The following is a 22,500-nucleotide window of genomic DNA, read 5'->3' on the forward strand; positions in this document are numbered from 1 at the left end:
TGACATCAACAATACAACACAATCATACATGTTTGTATGACATCAACAATACAACACAATCATGCATGTTTGTATGATCAACAATACAACACAATCATACATGTTTGTATGATCAACAATACAACACAATCATACATGCTTGCATGTATGATTGTAACCAAGAAGATATTTATGGTATAAAAATAAATGTTCCACATAGCAAAGATGAGACTTCACTGAACATGTTGGAAAGAGCCATGTACATATATATATATATATATATATATATATATATATATATATATATATATATATATATATATATATATATATATATATATATATACAAAAAACAAACAAACAAACAAACAAACAAAAAATATATGTATATATATATATATATATATATATTAGAGATGCGCGGATAGGCAATTATTTCATCCGCAACCGCATCAGAAAGTCGTCAACCATCCGCAATCCACCCGATCTAACATTTGATCAGAACCGCATCCGCCCGCCATCCGCCCGCACCCGCCCGTTGTTATATATCTAATATAGACGATGCAAGGCATTAGTGAGGTTATAAAGCTTTTGCCTGTTAAAGAAAGGAGACTGATCCAATGCAGCACAGACATTCGCGTGCCACGCTGTCACGACCCAGACGCACACCAGTGCGCAATCATATGGGAGCCGCGCTGAGCGCACCTCCAAGCGCGTCTCGCTGCCGGCGACGGCCGGGTATGGGCCCAACGCTCCAGCGCCATCCATTTTCAGGGCTAGTTGATTCGGCAGGTGGGTTGTTACACACTCCTTAGCGGGTTCCAACTTCCATGGCCACCGTCCTAGCTGCTGTCTATATCAACCAGGGTGAGCCCCACCCCTTTCGTGAGCGCACTGCGCGCGGAGTGACCCCTGTTACGCGCCCCCGGCAACAGGGGTGGTGGGCAGGTAAGCTGCGCGGGCGGAGCGCGCGGAGTGACCCCTGTTACGAGCCCCCGGCCACGGGGGTGGCGGGCAGGTAAGCTGCTTGCCTGCTGCGCGTGACGCCGGCCGCGGCGAAGGCGGACGAGGCGGGGTGTCGGTGCGGTGGGCGCGGTGGTGACCCTGGACGTGCGTCGGGCCCTTCTCGCGGATCGCCTCAGCTACGGCTCCCGGTGGGGCCCTCTCGGGGGAAGGGGCCTCGGTCCCGGACCCCGGCGAGGCGTCCCTTCTCCGCTCCGTAAAAGTGTCCATCTCTTTTTTTTTTTCCTTCTGTTGTGGCATATGCTGCAGGTGCCTGCTCGTTTTTCCTATGTGGGTAACAACATTTAACTATGTATATATATTTACCAATTGGTTTAACTGCCACCCGCCTGAATCTATTTAAAATCTCATTTTTTTTATTTCTACCGCCCGACCCGACCCGCGGATAAAATCTAATTTTTTAAAATTTCATCCGCCCGATCCGCGGATAATCCGCGGACTCCGCGGTTGTGCCCGCAAACCGCGCATCTCTAATATATATATATATATATATATACAAAAAACAAACAAACAAACAAACAAACAAAAACAAAAAAACAAAAATATATATATATATATATATATATATATATATATATATATATATATATATACAAAAAACAAACAAACAAACAAACAAACAAACAAAAAAAAAAAAATATATATATATATACATACAAAAAAAAAAAAAAAAAAAAAAAAAAAATATATATATATATATATATATTTATTTTTTTTGTTTGTTTGTTTGTTTCAGGGCTTCACGGTGGCAGAGGGGTTAGTGCATCTGCCTCACAATACGAAGGTCCTGAGTAGTCTTGGGTTCAATCCCGGGCTCGGGATCTTTCTGTGTGGAGTTTGCATGTTCTCCCCGTGACTGCGTGGGTTCCCTCCGGGTACTCCGGCTTCCTCCCACTTCCAAAGACATGCACCTGGGGATAGGCTCCTCCCACTTCCAAAGACATGCACCTGGGGATAAGTTGATTGGCAGCACTGAATTGGCCCTAGTGTGTGGATGTGAGTGTGAATGTTGTCTGTCTATCTGCGTTGGCCCTGCGATGAGGTGGCGACTTGTCCAGGGTGTACCCCGCCTTCCGCCCGATTGTAGCTGAGATAGGCTCCAGCGCCCCCCGCGACCCCAAAAGGGAATAAGCGGTAGAAAATGGATGGATGGATGGATGTATATATATATATATATATATATATATATATATATATATATATATATTTTTTTTTTTATTTTATTTTATTTATTTATTTTTTGTTTGTTTTTTGTGTATATATATATATATATATATATATATTTTTTTTTTTTTTTTTTTACTTTTTTTTTTTGTTTTTGTTTGTTTGTTTGTTTTTTGTTTTTTGTATATATATATATATATATATATATATATATATATATATATATATATGCATATATATATATATATATATATATACATATATATATATATATATATATATACATATATGTGTATGTGTGTGTATGTATTAAAAGTATTGTTAAAAGTATTTGTGTGTGTTAAGAAGTGACAGGAGGGTTATGGTGTTCTTCTACTTATGTGGTGTGAGTGTGGCTGATAGATAGTCCAGTTTGTGACTAATCTCTCCATGTGTACTATTTCCCCCTCACTTAATTAAAGATGACCTCATAGATAATCACTCTTGACCAGGACATTTTTCTGCATTATTCTGTCGCCTTGCTGCACATTTACTGCTGAATACTCATTACTTCTTCTTTTCTCTTCATGATGTCCACCCACTACATTGTGATAGTTGATTGCATACACACACACACACACACACACACACACACACACACACACACACACACACACACACACACACACACACACACACACACACACACACACACACACACACACACACACACAGAGAGAGAGAGTCAGAGAGAGAGAGTCAGAGAAAGTAGTCTATGTTGTTGTGCAGCAAAATGCTCTCAATGAAGTCCACAAGCTGTTTCAAGCCATAAGAAAATATCAATATAATCATTTAGGACAAACAATTTTCGACATCCTCAAAATTCACACTTTTGCCAAAATTCCACATTTTCCCGACACAAATGCACTCGATAGTTTTTACTACTTTCACGTTTTCAACCATTTAAACCAGGAGTGTCCAAATTGTCATGAGTCGAATCAAGAATCCTACCCACAGTTCCACCTTCATTTGAATAGTCTTGACACATTTGATGCTGCTATTATATTGCCATCTAGTGGACAAGGCCAGGAATTCAGCTCGCTGACCTTTACTATGCTTTGAATGGATGTATGCGCATCAATTACTTGTATGACCCGATACAAACAACCTTCCCTAGTCATGGTGTAAAAACAAATGTCAACAAACATGATTACACATAACACAACCTGCTCACTGAACTTTGGGGACATTATAAAAAATTGTCCAAACACCGTAAATTCAAAATGACACCAATTTACATCAATTACAAAGCATGATGGGAAAATGCTAAACATTGTCTGTTGATGTCTAACATTGGATCCACCTTGTTGCTTGTTGGGAATTGAGCAAAATTCAATGGTAAATCAAGGTCACAACCCGACATTGATGAAAGGTGCATGTTGTTTCAATGTTGTGTTAGAGTTGCTGAAGGTCAGGACCTAGTTCAACAAGTTGTTTCAATGTTGTGTTAGAGTTGCTGAAGGTCAGGACCTAGTTCAACAAGTTGTTTCAATGTTGTGTTTGAGTTGCTGAAGGTCAGGACCTAGTTCAACAAGTTGTTTCAATGTTGTGTTAGAGTTGCTGAAGGTCAGGACCTAGTTCAACAAGTTGTTTCAATGTTGTGTTAGAGTTGCTGAAGGTCAGGACCTAGTTCAACAAGTTGTTTCAATGTCTTGTGCCTGCTGGGTAATCTTCCTTTTAAACATTTTAACTTGAAATGATTCCAGACTTTGTCCTTCTCCACCTTTAGCACGAGAAGAGAACGTGGCCACGTTCCGAGGTTCCGAGTACTTCTGCTACGACCTCTCTCAGAACCCCATCCAGAGCAGCAGTGACGAGATCACCTTGTCCTTCAAGACGTGGCAGCGCAATGGCCTCATCCTCCACACGGGCAAGTCGGCCGACTACGTCAACTTGGCGCTGAAAGATGGCGCCGTGTCTCTGGTCATCAACTTGGGCTCCGGAGCCTTCGAGGCCATCGTTGAGCCGGTCAACGGCAAGTTCAACGACAACTCCTGGCATGACGTCAAAGTGACTCGCAACCTCCGACAGGTAAGGCTGACTCCGCCATGTTGCCTGGCACCTCAACACTTTATAGTCATTTATTTGTGCTTGCTGGAGGACTAAAAGAACTCCTGAAGGACTCAACCCAATCATCAAGTCAAAGTGCAGAACTAGACTACACAATTATTTTACTGCAGCTTTGCAAAAAAACTAAAGTACTACAATAAAAGTGAGTAAAAATAAAACCAAACTGTTTATAATTCTTTAGAAAGGGGGGGTTACCCACATATGCGGTCCTCTCCAAGGTTTCTCATAGTCATTCACATCGACAGCCCACTGGGGTGAGTTTTTCCTTGCCCTTATGTGGGCTCTGTACCGAGGATGTTGTTGTGGCTTGTGCAGCCCTTTGAGACACTAAGTTAAAATAATGATAATAATGTGTGCAATACTCCAGTATGTAGTAACTAAGTTGAAGTAATGATAATAATGTGTGCAATACTCCAGTATGTACTAACTAAGTTGAAGTAATGATAATAATGTGTGCAATACTCCAGTATGTAGTAACTAAGTTGAAGTAATGATAATAATGTGTGCAATACTCCAGTATGTAGTAACTAAGTTGAAGTAATGATAATAATGTGTGCAATACTCCAGTATGTAGTAAGTAAGTTGAAGTAATGATAATAATGTGTGCAATACTCCAGTATGTACTAACTAAGTTGAAGTAATGATAATAATGTTTGCAATACTCCAGTATGTAGTAACTAAGTTGAAGTAATGATAATAATGTGTGCAATACTCCAGTATGTACTAACTAAGTTGAAGTAATGATAATAATGTGTGCAATACTCCAGTATGTACTAACTAAGTTGAAATAATGATAATAATGTGTGCAATACTCCAGTATGTAGTAACTAAGTTGAAGTAATGATAATAATGTGTGCAATACTCCAGTATGTACTAACTAAGTTGAAGTAATGATAATAATGTGTGCAATACTCCAGTATGTAGTAACTAAGTTGAAGTAATGATAATAATGTGTGCAATACTCCAGTATGTAGTAACTAAGTTGAAGTAATGATAATAATGTGTGCAATACTCCAGTATGTAGTAAGTAAGTTGAAGTAATGATAATAATGTGTGCAATACTCCAGTATGTACTAACTAAGTTGAAGTAATGATAATAATGTTTGCAATACTCCAGTATGTAGTAACTAAGTTGAAGTAATGATAATAATGTGTGCAATACTCCAGTATGTAGTAACTAAGTTGAAGTAATGATAATAATGTTTGCAATACTCCAGTATGTAGTAACTAAGTTGAAGTAATGATAATAATGTGTGCAATACTCCAGTATGTAGTAACTAAGTTGAAGTAATGATAATAATGTGTGCAATACTCCAGTATGTAGTAAGTAAGTTGAAGTAATGATAATAATGTGTGCAATACTCCAGTATGTACTAACTAAGTTGAAGTAATGATAATAATGTTTGCAATACTCCAGTATGTAGTAACTAAGTTGAAGTAATGATAATAATGTGTGCAATACTCCAGTATGTAGTAACTAAGTTGAAGTAATGATAATAATGTGTGCAATACTCCAGTATGTACTAACTAAGTTGAAGTAATGATAATAATGTGTGCAATACTCCAGTATGTAGTAACTAAGTTGAAGTAATGATAATAATGTGTGCAATATTCCAGTATGTAGTAAGTAAGTTGAAGTAATGATAATAATGTGTGCAATACTCCAATATGTAGTAACTAAGTTGAAGTACTTATAATAATGTGTGCAATACTCCAGTATGTAGTAAGTAAGTTGAAGTAATGATAATAATGTGTGCAATACTCCAGTATGTAGTAACTAAGTTGAAGTAATGATAATAATGTGTGCAATACTCCAGTATGTAGTAAGTAAGTTGAAGTAATGATAATAATGTGTGCAATACTCCAGTATGTAGTAACTAAGTTGAAGTAATGATAATAATGTGTGCAATACTCCAGTATGTAGTAACTAAGTTGAAGTAATGATAATAATGTGTGCAATACTCCAGTATGTAGTAACTAAGTTGAAGTAATGATAATAATGTGTGCAATACTCCAGTATGTAGTAACTAAGTTGAAGTAATGATAATAATGTGTGCAATACTCCAGTATGTAGTAAGTAAGTTGAAGTACTTATAATAATGTGTGCAATACTCCAGTATGTAGTAACTAAGCAGTTGAAGTAATGATAATAATGTGTGCAATACTCCAGTATGTAGTAACTAAGTTGAAGTACTTATAATAATGTGTGCAATACTCCAGTATGTAGTAACTAAGTTGAAGTAATGATAATAATGTGTGCAATAGTCCAGTATGTAGTAACTAAGTTGAAGTAATGATAATAATGTGTGCAATACTCCAGTATGTAGTAAGTAAGTTGAAGTAATGATAATAATGTGTGCAATACTCCAGTATGTAGTAAGTAAGTTGAAGTACTTCTCCACCTCTGTGCCAAGCAACCAGGCAATGACTATTCCTCGGTCAACACACTCCATTGTCTGGTAGATATCATCAGTCTTTGTCACGTTGCTCCTCACTTTGCACTTTCTTTCACTTTGCTACTTCTTACAAAGACTATTTACAATTCCCAGGTTTGTATTTCTCAAAATTGACCAGCAAATAGCTTTCTTTCCTCTAATATCTGAGTCAAACTTTGCCTTCCAGCGGCTATGTTTACATGGACAACATCAACCCAGTTAGTTTACCTTCATGGAAACACTTTCACTTGAAATCTTGATTTGCGCCTGTCATTTTATTTTGAAATTCTATTGCCTACATACATTGGTTACTTTTAGAATAATTTGACTTACATACGAAACATAACCTGAGTCATGTCTATTTGTCCATTCAAAATGTAGACTCCATTTCTCCATCCTCCCAAACTTGGAGGAAGTCAAAGTGTGTGCAATACCATCATACCTGTACTGGACCAATACCAATACCATCATACCTGTACTGGACCAACTTGGAGGAAGTCAAAGTGTGTGCAATACCATCATACCTGTACTTCACCAACTCCTAAGATTCATTATTACCACTTCAAATTGTAATTCCTAAAATTGAAGCGGATTCCTTCACCACAATCTCCCTCTCCCAGCCATGACCTTAGAATGAGGCCAATACATCTCACCGGGTCAGCCCTCAACAGATTGGACCTGAGTTTGTGTCCACAGGTTGGTTCCTCCTTCAGTCATGTGAGGGCCCGGGCAGGATCCTTCCACCTAAACCCTAAACCCTAGACCATGGCGACTCTTTTCTGCTACACTGATCAGCACTGTCCTTTGTGCTTACCCTCTGAAGGTAGCTTGGATGGAACTTAGCCTTCCAGCCAATTGTTTCAGATCCTCAGATTGCAACTTGGAGGATCTTGCAGCGAAGACGAAACAAACTCCTTCCCTGTCAACGACGCCTGGAAAGATCAACTCTGTTCCTTTGCCACCACATGCAGAGCCTACACACATACTACCACCCCCTTTGCAACCGCTTCACCCCACGTGGTATGACGGACAACAAAGTGGCTGGCAGCTTCAAGCCGTATGCCTGCCCCCTCTCCTCCTGTTGCAAGTCCTGTGGGTTCTGTGTCAACATGTGTATATGTGCTTATTGGCTATCGAGTGCCCCCTCCCCCATAGGAGAGATCGACTTTTTTGTTTACTCATCCTCCCTCAGCGTCTACCTTTTTCCCAGCTTTTACAGGGTGGTCGTAAGCGGCGACCCATCACCGGTTCTGTTCTGTTCCTGTGCTATGTTTGTCTAGCCTTGAATTTATGCTGAATAATTCAATGTTGTTGTACTTGTGCAATGACAGGAAAGAGCAAACCATACCCGGTCTGTAAACCATAAGCCTGCTCAGTGGCCTAGTGGTTAGTGTGTCCACCCTGAGATGGCTAGGTCGTGAGTTCAAACCCCGGCCGAGTCATACCAAAGACTATAAAAATGGGAGCTATTACCTCCCTGCTTGGCACTCAGCATCAAGGCTTGGAATTGGAGGTTAAATCACCCAAAACAACAAGGAACAAGGGGATGGGTCAAATGCAGAGAGTAGATTCACCACACCTAGTGTGTGTGTGACTATCAGTGGTACTTGAACTTTCCGTTCAAAGGCTTCCTGACGGTGTTCTCCCTGCCAGCTTTATGAGGAAGGAGCACAGACGCCACTTCCACCAAAAGTTTGTCTAAGTCTAAGTTTGCTCGTAGAGCGCTGCAAATTTAAAACACTTTTTGAAGTTTTCATTCATTTCCTACTCCCTGGTTCCCAACATTCCTGTTCCCCCATCATCCCAAACACCAAGCAAGTCAAACTGTGATGGTGCACATACCTAAAGTAGTGTTTACTTTCAGTAAACACATGATCATACAGGATATTCCCAACATGCCAGGTTGTGTGCTATACCGAGTATTGCCGTCATAGGGTTAATGTGGGGATCTTGATGTCCATGTGAACATGAGGTTTTGTGTATGATGTTGGTGAGGTCACTGTGAAACGTGTCCAGGCCATACTGAAAGAAAATGTGCTACCCTTTTTTATCTGACTATCCTCTTGGTTCACCTTCATTGAGGAGTTGACCCACACTGCAGGGATGTTATGATGCTGTGAACTGTGGATGTTGTCCTTCCTTGTAGTCTCAGGGCAATATCTACTGATACAAGTTTCAATCAATCAATCAAAAACCATTGTGTTGGATTACATTTCATCTCAGTATTTGGAATTGGCAGAACAAAAGTCCTTAAAGAAATCTAACAGTTATCACTTCTTTCAAAGGCATTCCTGCAAAATAACAACGTGTCAGACTTCACACATTTCTTCTTTTCAGTTGTTAAAACCCTCAAAGCGAACTTATGTTCATGACATAGTTGATGCCCTGCAGAGTGGTTCTTTCAAGCTGTGTGCTTTCACCTGTGTTGCTATGATGCTATCTGCTCTATACAGTGAGGAACATAACTATTGCTATGATGCTATGTGAGGAAAAGAACTGTTGGTATGATGCTATGTGAGGAAAAGAACTATTGGTATGATGCTATGTGAGGAAAAGAACTATTGGTATGATGCTATGTGAGGAAAATAACTATTGGTATGATGCTATGTGAGGAAAAGAACTATTGGTATGATGCTATGTGAGGAAAAGAACTATTGGTATGATGCTATGTGAGGAAAAGAACTATTGCTATGATGCTATGTGAGGAAAATAATTATTGGTGTGATGCTATGTGAGGAAAATAACTATTGCTATGATGCTATGTGAGGAAAAGAACTATTGGTATGATGCTATGTGAGGAAAAGAACTATTGGTATGATGCTATGTGAGGAAAAGAACTATTGGTATGATGCTATGTGAGGAAAAGAACTGTTGGTATGATGCTATGTGAGGAAAAGAACTATTGGTATGATGCTATGTGAGGAAAAGAACTGTTGGTATGATGCTATGTGAGGAAAAGAACTATTGGTATGATGCTATGTGAGGAAAAGAACTATTGGTATGATGCTATGTGAGGAAAAGAACTATTGGTATGATGCTATGTGAGGAAAAGAACTATTGGTATGATGCTATGTGAGGAAAAGAACTATTGGTATGATGCTATGTGAGGAAAAGAACTATTGGTATGATGCTATGTGAGGAAAAGAACTATTGGTATGATGCTATGTGAGGAAAAGAACTATTGGTATGATGCTATGTGAGGAAAAGAACTATTGGTATGATGCTATGTGAGGAAAAGAACTATTGGTATGATGTTATGTGAGGAAAAGAACTGTTGGATTTCAATTGTGGTTCTCCATGTTCCAACACACATAGTCCAAACATTGTGTGTTTGCAAGTGTCAAAGCAACACAACCAACTTTCCCCGCTGGATATACTGGGATCACAATGAAGAGTTTGACATTGTACCTGATTCCGTCTCCTCTTGTATTTCACCCTCAATGTCAGGTGACAATATCCGTGGATGGCATTTTGACCACCACGGGCTACACCCAGGACGACTACACCATGCTGGGATCAGATGACTTCTTCTACGTTGGTGGAAGCCCAAGCACGGCTGACCTGCCTGGGTCTCCCGTCAGCAACAACTTCATGGGTTGCCTCAAGGAGGTAAGGTGTGCTGTGTTCAGTCCATGCAGAGAATCAGGGAAGTGGTCACTGCTACAAAGCACTTTGATTGACCAAGAATGATGCAGTCGTAAGCTTTGTATGAGAAAACTCTGCAAGGAAGGCATATTATGTTGCACTTAACCAGAGTTAATCATTGATAACAAGTCTGTTTCTCAGCTGTGGTAACACACTTGTGGCAGTGATGACAATCTCTAACAAACAGCTAAAGTCATAGAAACATGTCATAAGCGCAAACATTATGACTAAAGTTGTGAAGCTGTATTTTTCATGTGCACTTGAATTGTTTTGACACTTATATACATGTTTGTCATCTATTTGTCATTGAATTAGAGTTCATTCATAGTAGGACTGCATCGTTGCATGGAAATGAATCCTGTTCAACTGTAAGCAGCTTAGATATACTTCATGAATACCATTCAGTTCAAAAGTACCATTACTGAATCATTTTTTATATTTGACTCTTGTTGTAAAAAAGTTGGTGCCGAGGTTCAGAAGGTTAAGAACCTCTGCTCTATTGGACATGTTGCTTGTTTTTCTTTGCAAGGGAGGTTTCTGATCCCAAGTCAGTAGTAAAATCTTCCCAACTAAATACTGATGTTCAATGTTTTATGCTTCATACTGGAATGTTTCAATCCATAATCCTTACCCCCTGCTATTACACAACACACACCTTTACAAGCGCATGGTGGCCTGCCCGTCACAGTCAGCCTAAAATAGTGCAACTAAAATACAAAAAAACCCACAAATGAGAAGATAATGTGATGAGCTAGCATGCTTTTGGCTAAATGGAAAGGCCCGTCCAGAATGTATCACACAGCACAATACCACAGATGGTGAGACCACAGGAACGTGAAATCAATGCTCATGTCTCCACCATCAGTCGTCTACTAAGACCTTTCAGACAATTGGAGACTAAATCCAACATTTAACATTTGAAGTATATTTTATTTTTATTTTGAGAGCTTCTAATATTTTAGATCACGAGTGGTTCAACTTTCTCCACCAAGTATGAGGGGACTATTTACAATTGTTTTATATTTGAACTAAAATAATGCTAAAAACGTGTGTGAGTGTGTGTGTGTGTGTGTGTGTGTGTTTGTGTGTGTGAAGACACAACTTTGTGGTATAGGCGATTAAGTATATTAAAAGTTGCAGCTTTTTGCCCTTTTTTTTCTTACATTTTTACTGTTTTTTTTTAGAGAGTTATGTTATTATTTGAAACTTTTAAAGTTACATTTTAGCAGACAGGTTAGGTATATTTTGCACAAAGTATCAGTATCGGCTCGGTATCGCCCGTACCAGCCTGAATTTTATCGGAAAGAGAATCAGTGGTATGGTACATTACGAGTTTTCATCCTAACCCCCCTCTTCCCCCCAGACACCCCCCCACTGGTAATTCAGCAGTTTACTTGCATTTGTCAAAGCTGCATGCATGCAATAATTCATGTGAACGTAGCATTTCAAAACAGTCAATCGGAGCCCTGGCTTTGAAGCAGTGGTGTGCGGGCTGTGAGGATGTGAGGAAGTGAGGATGTGAGGATGTGAGGCTGTGAGGATGTAAGGAAGTGAGGATGTGAGGATGTAAGGAAGTGAGGATGTGCGGATGAGTGAAACACAAACACACTCAGACAGAAATGTGCTGCTCCCCCAAGCTCATGATGTCATCTAACACTTGAATGGAGCTGGTAGCTGCAGCATGGCAGCAGCGGGGAACTGGCTTTCCGTGACACACTTCCATGACAACACACACACACACACACACACACACACACACACACACACACACACACACACACACACACACACACACACACACACACACACACACAGTATCATATGGGTTGCAGGGAGGGTGAGGAAGTAGCGCAGTAGCCATTTAATCCCCCTCTGGCCTACTTCCTACTCTGTGCTTGGCAGCTTTGCACTTTCCCACTCTCTGCATCAGACACTCTAACACAACAATAATCACAACATACACAACACAACAATAATGACAACATACACAACACAACAATAATGACAACATACACAACACAACAATAATCACAACATACAGACAATCTCTGCATCAGCCACTCCAACACAACAACAATGACAACATACAGACACACAACAATAATGACAACATACACAACACAACACAACAATAATGACAACATACAGACACACAACAATAATGACAACATACAGACACACAACAATAATGACAACATACACAACACAACACAACAATAATGACAACATACAGACACGTACACAGGAGCACAAATTAATTTCCTGGCTGTGTTTTTTTTTGTTGAGTATAGAACTCTGAAACGAGGGTATAGAAATATTAACCCGTCATGGGCTTCCTGCCAGAGAACACTTAGTCGTCAGATGAATTCTGTCAGAGAACACTTAGTCATCAGATGAATTCTGCCAGAGAACACTTAGTCGTCAGATGAATTCTGCCAGAGAACACTTAGTCGTCAGATGAATTCTGTCAGAGAACACTTAGTCATCAGATGAATTCTGCCAGAGAACACTTAGTCATCAGATGAATTCTGCCAGAGAACACTTAGTCATCAGATGAATTCTGCCAGAGAACACTTAGTCATCAGATGAATTCTGCCAGAGAACACTTAGTCATCAGATGACTTCTGCCAGAGAACACTTAGTCATCAGATGAATTCTGCCAGAGAACACTTAGTCATCAGATGAATTCTGCCAGAGAACACTTAGTCATCAGATGAATTCTGCCAGAGAACACTTAGTCATCAGATGAATTCTGCCAGAGAACACTTAGTCATCAGATGAATTCTGCCAGAGAACACTTAGTCATCAGATGAATTCTGCCAGAGAACACTTAGTCATCAGATGAATTCTGCCAGAGAACACTTAGTCATCAGATGAATTCTGCCAGAGAACACTTAGTCATCAGATGAATTCTGCCAGAGAACACTTAGTCATCAGATGAATTCTGCAAGATAACACTTAGTCATCAGATGAACTCTGCCAGGGAACACTTAGTCATCAGATTAATTCTGCCAGAGAACACTTAGTCATCAGATGAATTCTGCCAGAGAACACTTAGTCATCAGATGAATTCTGCCAGAGAACACTTAGTCATCAGATGAATTCTGCCAGAGAACACATAGTCATCAGATGAATTCTGCCAGAGAACACTTAGTCATCAGATGAATTCTGCCAGAGAACACTTAGTCATCAGATGAATTCTGCCAGAGAACACTTAGTCATCAGATGACTTCTGCCAGAGAACACTTAGTCATCAGATGAATTCTGCCAGAGAACACTTAGTCATCAGATGAATTCTGCCAGAGAACACTTAGTCATCAGATGAATTCTGCCAGAGAACACTTAGTCATCAGATGAATTCTGCCAGAGAACACTTAGTCATCAGATGAATTCTGCCAGAGAACACTTAGTCATCAGATGAATTCTGCCAGAGAACACTTAGTCATCAGATGAATTCTGCCAGAGAACACTTAGTCATCAGATGAATTCTGCCAGAGAACACTTAGTCATCAGATGAATTCTGCCAGAGAACACTTAGTCATCAGATGAATTCTGCAAGATAACACTTAGTCATCAGATGAACTCTGCCAGGGAACACTTAGTCATCAGATTAATTCTGCCAGAGAACACTTAGTCATCAGATGAATTCTGCCAGAGAACACTTAGTCATCAGATGAATTCTGCCAGAGAACACTTAGTCATCAGATGAATTCTGCCAGAGAACACTTAGTCATCAGATGAATTCTGCCAGAGAACACTTAGTCATCAGATGAATTCTGCCACAGAACACTTAGTCATCAGATGAATTCTGCCACAGAACACTTAGTCATCAGATGAATTCTGCCAGAGAACACTTAGTCATCAGATGAATTCTGCCAGAGAACACTTAGTCATCAGATGAATTCTGCCAGAGAACACTTAGTCATCAGATGAATTCTGCCAGAGAACACTTAGTCATCAGATGAATTCTGCCAGAGAACACTTAGTCATCAGATGAATTCGAGTCCAGAAAGCCAACATAGTGACTCTAATGTGTAGAATTGTGTGGTGAGTATAAGTTGGTATCTCCAGCAGCAGATAGTATGAACAGCAAAGCTGCAGGTCTGTGGTCAATTAGGTGGTTTATAATATGTGCTATTCAATAATGACCATGCTTACTACAGTCCTGGTCATAAGTCTACATACACTTGTAAAGGATATCATGTCATGGCTGTCAATCATTTCTACAACTCTTATTTGTTTGTGATGTAGTGATTGGAGCACAGACTTATAAGCGGTAGAAAATGGACAGTTGGGTGGATGGTAGCCATCCACAAGCTTCTGCTTGCTGCAGTTCAGCTAAATGTGTTGGACTTGTTTCTTCAGCATTGTCCACACCTTTAAGTCATTCTAAAACATTCATTCTAGCCTGATGTAGCCATTCCTTTACCACTTTTGGTCATTGTCCTGTTGGAACACCCAACTGCGCCCAAGACCCAACCTCCGGGCTGATGATTTTAGCTTGTCCTGAACAATTTGGAGCTAATCCTCCTTTTTCTTTGTCCCATTTAAAGCAGCAGTTCCATTAGCAGCAAAACAGGCCCAGAGCATAATACTACCACCACCATGCTTGACAGTAGGCATGGTGTTCCTGGGATGAAAGGCCTCACCAAACATATTGCTGGGTATTGTGGCCAAACAGCTGCATTGTTGTTCCATCTGACATCACATGGACAAAGATAAGACCTTCTGTGTACCAGTTGAAGGGTTAGTGTTGGCTTTAAATGGACTTTTATGAGATGATCCCTGACATGTGCTGGCCTTGGACTGCTTCCTGGCCTTGGACTGCTTCCTGGCCTTGGACTGCTTGCTTGGTTTTGACATTTGCCTAAGTGCATGTGGTTCCAATCGTCTGCAGTTTCTTTCCAAAAAAGTGATTTGGTTGCACTTCTAACTGAAATGTTTCCAGTTAAGATGTACTTTCATCAGTTGAGATGTTTAGTTTGTGTACTTTCATCAGTTGAGATGTTTAGTTTGTGTACTTTCATCAGTTGAGATGTTTAGTTTGTGTACTTTCATCAGTTGAGATGTTTAGTTTGTGTACTTTCATCAGTTGAGATGTTTAGTATGTGTACTTTCATCAGTTGAGATGTTTAGTATGTGTACTTTCATCAGTTGAGATGTTTAGTTTGTGTACTTTCGTCAGTTGTCAGTTACCGTAGCAACACAAATGCTTGACAGGGTTTTTTCTTCAACAAAAGCCAGCACATGTCTTCTAGATTCAATTCCCACCAAATGTTCTAGAATATGTGATGGTTCTTTGAGAGAGGAGATGTTAAACATCTTAACTTGCTGACTTCAAGCGGGGATCTTTCCTGCTGCTCCAAAAGGTCAAATGTGGCAAACATGGATAAGTGTTTTGCATTTTTCCCATAATGCATTGTACTGTTGAATGTTTTGTTGTGCTTGGATGTTTTTTTATAATATCCACAAAGTTCCGTTAACACAGACCATGTCTGTTGACTTTTTGGGTTGGTTCCATTTGTTTTTGTGCCATGACTATGGAAGGTTATTTGGATAGGGTCATAAAAGTGAACGCTGTGCTGTCTCCACTTCAAACCACAATTCACGGTCACTGACCTGATCACAAGATGGTGGCAAACCTCCAGCAATGATTTTGTCAGATATTCCAAATAGATGTGAAAACAACCAGTGGGTCAAATTGCTTATTAATGAACTCAGGACGTCTCTTGGGCCAGACTGGAGATGCCGGCGGGCCGTTCTTGACTCGTAGTTTGGACACTCCTTTTTTAAGAAGAAAGACGGGTTGGTTAAATGTATTATATTGAGGAAGACATTTACTGGAGAAAATAAAGGTGTTTGTTGGCCCTTGAGCAAGAAAAACCCTAACAGTTTGTGGGTTTAGTTTGGCTTCTTTTCTGAAGATTGGCCACAGCAAATCGCTGGCATGGTTTTGCTTTAGTTTCTAGCCTTCCTGATGCAACCCTCCCTCTTCCTCTCTCTGGTGGGCCAAGCCTGATACGGGCCTCCACAAACTACCAAGCATTTGAACTTGAACCAAGCACACCGAGGTCTTTGTTAGGTCCTGGTGTTGGTGTTGGTGTTGTGTTGCTTGGGAAATTGTAATCCTTGTCCTCCTCCCATTGAGCCACAGATCTTCTATGGCTTCCTTGATGACGGACGTTCTACCTGTCTCTCTTTCTGGACTCGGTTTAGGACTTCATCATTAGTAACTCTTTGGACCCAATAAATCTTGAGCCTAAAGAAGCACATGTTCCTGCCTGGTTCCCAGCCGTGAAGAAGCACTGGCCAGAGGAAAGTTTGAAGGACTTGGCTCTTGGTAGGCATCGAAAGCTTTATGTCACATCTTCATTTTCTTCAAGACCTCCTTGGCTAAGCAGATCTGTCTAGGTATGTCCTTTGTAAATCCAACGTCAGAAGTAACAACAGTTGAAGGTGTTGACTTGTTCAGATTGTGAGATGACCATGGACTTTGTCTTCTTGCAGTTGATACTCAGGCTGTTTGGTCCAGAAGTTTCCTTAGGCCTTCTTTGGTTGTTGCTATGAGAACATCCATCCATCCATCCATCTTCTTCCGCTTATCCAAGGTCAGGTCGCAGGGGCAGCAGCCTAAGCAGGGAAGCCCAGACTTCCCTCTCCCCAGCCACTTCGTCCAGTTCTTCCTGTGGGACCCCGAGGCGTTCCCAGGCCAGCTGGGAGACATAGTCTTCCCAACGTGTCCTGGGTCTTCCCCGTGGCCTCCTACAGGTCGGACGTGCCCTAAACACCTCCCTAGGGAGGCGTTCGGGTGGCATCCTGACCAGATGCCCGAACCACCTCATCTGGCTCCTCTCCATGTGGAGGAGCAGCGGCTTTACTTTGAGTTCCTCCCGGATGACAGAGCTTCTCACCCTATCTCTAAGGGAGAGCCCCGCCACCCGGCGGAGGAAACTAATTTGGGCCGCTTGTACCCGTGATCTTGTCCTTTCGGTCATAACCCAAAGCTCATGACCATAGGTGAGGATGGGAACGTAGATCGACCGGTAAATTGAGAGCTTTGCCTTCCGGCTCAGCTCCTTCTTCACCACAACGGATCGATATGGCGTCCGCATTACTGAAGACGCCGCACCGATCCGCCTGTCCATCTCACCATCCACTCTTCCCTCACTTGTGAACAAGACTCCGAGGTACTTGAACTCCTCCACTTGGGGCAAGATCTCCTCCCCAACCCGGAGATGGCACTCCACCCTTTTCCGGGCAAGAACCATGGACTCGGACTTGGAGGTCCTGATTCTCATCCAAGTCGCTTCACACTCGGCTGCGAACCGATCCAGTGAGAGCTGAAGACCCTGGCCAGATGAAGCCATCAGGACCACATCATCTGCTATGAGAACAATATCTTGTTAATAATTGTAGCATTTATGGAGACTCCAACAGGGACTTTGTCAAGTGGTCGCAAGATTGATTCCCCTTGCAAGTCTGGGGTTGCAATACATCCTTGACAGACTCCTTGATCGATCTTGATCCAGTTTGTCCGCTGATGAACGGAATTGCTGCGGAAATCTTTTGTGCATGTCTGACCTGATCGAAGGCCTTTGTGTAGTCACTGAAGACCAGGTGGAGGTCCTGTTGGTGTTCAATACTTTGTGTAGTCACTGAAGACCAGGTGGAGGTCCTGTTGGTGTTCAATACTTTGTGTAGTCACTGAAGACCAGGTGGAGGTCCTGTTGATGTTCAATACTTTGTGTGGTCACTGAAGACCAGGTGGAGGTCCTGTTGGTGTTCAATACTTTGTGTGGTCACTGAAGACCAGGTGGAGGTCCTGTTGGTGTTCAATACTTTGTGTAGTCACTGAAGACCAGGTGGAGGTCCTGTTGGTGTTCAATACTTTGTGTGGTCACTGAAGACCAAGTGGAGGTCCTGTTGGTGTTCAATACTTTGTGTCGTCACTGAAGACCAGGTGGAGGTCCTGTTGGTGTTCAATACTTTGTGTAGTCACTGAAGACCAGGTGGAGGTCCTGTTGGTGTTCAATACTTTGTGTAGTCACTGAAGACCAGGTGGAGGTCCTGTTGGTGTTCAATACTTTGTGTAGTCACTGAAGACCAGGTGGAGGTCCTGTTGGTGTTCAATACTTTGTGTAGTCACTGAAGACCAGGTGGAGGTTCTGTTGGTGTTCAATACTTGCTTTGCTGAGCCTGGGGATGTTTCCGTGCTTCTGGCCTTCATGAAGCCAGACTGAACAATGATCTTGAGCAGGACTCCAGACCCTCACGTGTATGCGGAATTAGAGCTAGCACTGGAGTGTCTGGGTGTTCCAAGACTGTCTTGGAATGGAACCTGCACGGATGGTACCAGGACAGTAGCACTGCACGTGTCTTATCAACAAATGAGTTGTGAAAATGTTGCCTCTCTTAAGGTTTTATTCCATCTCTTTAAAACTATGAGAGTACTTTCCCTTGCAGATGTCCACATGTTCACCAGTAACCAGCTAGCCTTTTCTTCTCTCCAACACCCTCTTATCCTGCACTCCCCGCCATTACGGGGCTAATTTGCTTGCTAGCGTTGCTCTTGTCCTCGCCATCCAGAGTGGCATTATAGAAAAATGTTTTGTTACCATGGTACCAAATACTGGTTGCCCTAGGTAGCCCATGTGGCTGGCTGGCCTGTCATTATCATGCCTTTCATAAGCCAGCAATTACACAGAAAGCCTACATCTCAGAGCCTACAAAATGCATAATGGCCTACAATAACGCATAATTGCTGTAATTGTCCCCCCCCCCCCCCCCCCCCCCCCCCTTGCTGGACCGCCAGATAGTGGAACACAAAGGACTGCACCCAAAACTCTTCTCTCCTCTATCCTGTCACATTCACTTTCTATTTCAATTTGGATCAAACTTGTTTACAAATCTGTTTTTCCCACTTAGTTTCCTACAATATAAATACCTGATTTACAGCGTCCTTCCATACGAGTCCTGGTCTTTGAGGGCCGCATCGCAGCTAAGGTCGCTTGGAACAGCCAAATATATAGGAATTTATATATATATATATATATATATATATATATATATATATATATATATATATATATATATATATATATATTTATATACCAATTTATATATAAAAAAATAATATATATATATATATATATATATATATATATATATATATATATATATATATATATATATATATATATATGTATATATATATATATATATATATATATATATATATATATATATTTATATTTATATATATATTTGTATATATATATATTTATGTGTATATATATATATATATATATATATATATATATATATATATATATATATATATTTATATTTATATATATATTTGTATATATATATATTTATGTGTATATATATATATATATATATATATATATATATATATATATATATATATATATATATATATATATATATATATATATATATATATATATATACATATATATATATATATTTATTTATTTTTTATTTTATTTTTTTTTTACGTACAAATTTAGATTTTACAGTAAAAAACTGACAACTCGGTCAGCAGAGTTTTACTGTAAAATTAACAGTGTTTTTTCATTTTTTACAACATATTACAATAAATAGAAAAAACGTACCACTGTTTTTTAAGGGAAAAAAAAAACAACTGTCAACTGAGTCACGGGAATTTTACTGTAAAATTGACGGTGATTTTTACAACTGGAAAAACCTTATCACTGTTTTTTTAGTTTCGTTTTGTTTCTTTCCTCTGCTACCTGTTTTGCCTTGTTTGTTTACTGTAGGAAAAAGATGATTCTGTTATTCCACCTACAGTAATAAATATACCATACAAATCAAAACAAGCATAGATTTGAGGCTACAGAAGTGGCCAGAATTCAACCATACACAAACACTGTTGGGCCTTTTTCAATCCAATCCACTTTATTTGTATAGCACATTTAAGCAACAAAAATGTTGCTTAAACACTATTCAAATATTATCCTTACCGCCACCAATGACTGAATTTTTTTAAATAAAAAAATATAAAACCAATATAAAAATAAATATGATTAAAAACAATTATTTACTTTAAATTTAAATACATTATCTTATTTTGTTGATATTGTTACTTCAGTACTTCTTTTTGAAACAGTCTTTTAAATGTAATCATGTTAGAAGAGGTTTTTAACTGCTCCCCTAAGTTGTTCCACAGACTGACTCCACGCACTGAAATGCACATTGATTTGAAAGTTGTTCTAATATCATTTGTTGTTTCCTCTTAGACTGTAACTATGGTGAGCATCTCTGTCCTGGAATAGGTTCTGTATATTGGATGGTAGAGACTTTTGGGATGCCCTAAACATCATTTGAGCAGTTTTAAAGTTGATGACATCGCGCTGACGTCATCATACCGAGATGTTTTCAGCAGGATATTTCGCGCGAAATTTAAAATTGCACTTTAGTAAGCTAAAGTGCATGTGTTGCAATGTTAAGATTTCATCATTGATATATAAACTATCAGACTGCGTGGTCGCTAGTAGTGGCTTTCAGTAGGCCTTTAAAGCAATTAAAGCTAATGAAGTTGACCTATTTTGTCGGAACCCATGTTGACAATCGAATAATAATGTGTGCTTTCCAATGAAGCCACAAAGTCTATTATCAAATAATCTTTCCAATATTTTTGACAAGTGTGGCAGAAGGGAGTTTGTGAAGTGGTGTTTGTCTCCAGATTTGAAGATGGGGATGACTTTGGAGAGTTTCATTTGTGAAGGAAATTGTCCAAGTTGAAAAGATCAATTGCAGATGTGTGTGAATGGTTTGATGATTTCTTCCACTACGTTCCGGACCGTCCTCATGTCGAGGTCATAAATGTCACGTGATGTCTTTTTCTTGCTTTTCTGAAGAACCTCCAAGACTTCCTTTTCGACAGTCGGGGTAAGGACCATCCAATAAGGATTGTTTTCAATAAGTTCCATGGGCTGTTCATCATTAATTGGGATTTTGTTTTGCCAGCTCAGGCCCAACTTTAACAAAAAACATATTGAAGCTGTCAGCAATCATCTTCTTGTCACTTATGATTTGGTCCTTCTCAACAAAAAACTCTGGATAACAAGGACTGTTTGAACCATGCCCAATAATTCTATTTAATACCTTCCAAATTCCCTTTATATCATTTTTCTTTTGGATTAATAGTTTGGTGGTGTATTCTTTTCTGCTTGCTCTTAATATGCTGGTTAATTTATGTTTATATGTTTTGTACTTTTGTTGTGTTTCTATGGTTTGATGCCTGAAAAAAGTCCTATATAAATATGTTTTCTTTTTGCAAGCGTTTGCAAGCTCTTTGGTTATCCATGGACTTTTTGTGGAGTTAGTTATAGTGCATTTTTTGAAAAAGTAAAAAACTAAAGAAGTAATATTAACAAAAATATATATATGAGCTTTGGGTTATGACCGAAAGGACAAGATCACGGGTACAAGCGGCCGAAATGAGTTTCCTCCGCCGGGTGGCGGGGCTCTCCCTTAGAGATAGGGTGAGAAGCTCTGTCATCCGGGGGGAGCTTAAAGTAAAGCCACTGCTCCTCCACATGGAGAGGAGCCAGATGAGGTGGTTCGGGCATCTGGTCAGGATGCCACCCGAACGCCTCCCTAGGGAGGTGTTTAGGGCACGTCCGACCGGTAGGAGGCCGCGGGGAAGACCCAGGACACGTTGGGAAGACTATGTCTCCCGGCTGGCCTGGGAACGCCTCGGGGTCCCACAGGAAGAGCTGGACGAAGTGGCTGGGGAGAGGGAAGTCTGGGCTTCCCTGCTTAGGCTGCTGCCCCCGCGACCCGACCTCGGATAAGCGGAAGAAGATGGATGGATGGATGGATGGATGGATATATTATATATGTATGAGGCGTGGTAAGTATCACATATTTAATATGGAACAACTTCAAAATGCAAAAATAGTTTCCTAAATAATTCCCATTCATCACACCATTTTCATAGTTAGGTTCAGATAACAAACAGAAAAAGCAAACAAAAAAACTCTTATACATCTTCTGTGTACAAAATAATATTGTGGTTTAGTAAAAAAAAGAAAAACAGTCACGTGGCAACATGACGTGTCAACGACTCAGGAAGTAAACAGATCCATGCCTGTCT

The 22,500-nt window shown here is 40.1% G+C and overlaps 1 protein-coding gene across 2 annotated transcripts in view; it reads left to right on the top strand.

The window, feature by feature from the left end:
• The window catches only part of LOC133624099 (neurexin-3a-like), a 180,868-nt gene that overhangs the window by 88,698 nt on the left and 69,670 nt on the right, over nucleotides 1-22,500 (top strand). The window contains exons 6-8 of one of the 2 annotated variants that reach the window (XM_061987717.1): nucleotides 3,935-4,236; nucleotides 6,690-6,734; nucleotides 10,158-10,319. In XM_061987717.1, coding sequence (XP_061843701.1) covers nucleotides 3,935-4,236; nucleotides 6,690-6,734; nucleotides 10,158-10,319 — 509 coding nt within the window. The remainder of the gene's footprint in view (nucleotides 1-3,934; nucleotides 4,237-6,689; nucleotides 6,735-10,157; nucleotides 10,320-22,500) is intronic. The other variant, XM_072916154.1, reaches the window with a different exon arrangement.

Source organism: Nerophis lumbriciformis, linkage group LG26 (genome assembly GCF_033978685.3).
Source record: "Nerophis lumbriciformis linkage group LG26, RoL_Nlum_v2.1, whole genome shotgun sequence".
NCBI classification, from domain to species: domain Eukaryota; kingdom Metazoa; phylum Chordata; class Actinopteri; order Syngnathiformes; family Syngnathidae; genus Nerophis; species Nerophis lumbriciformis.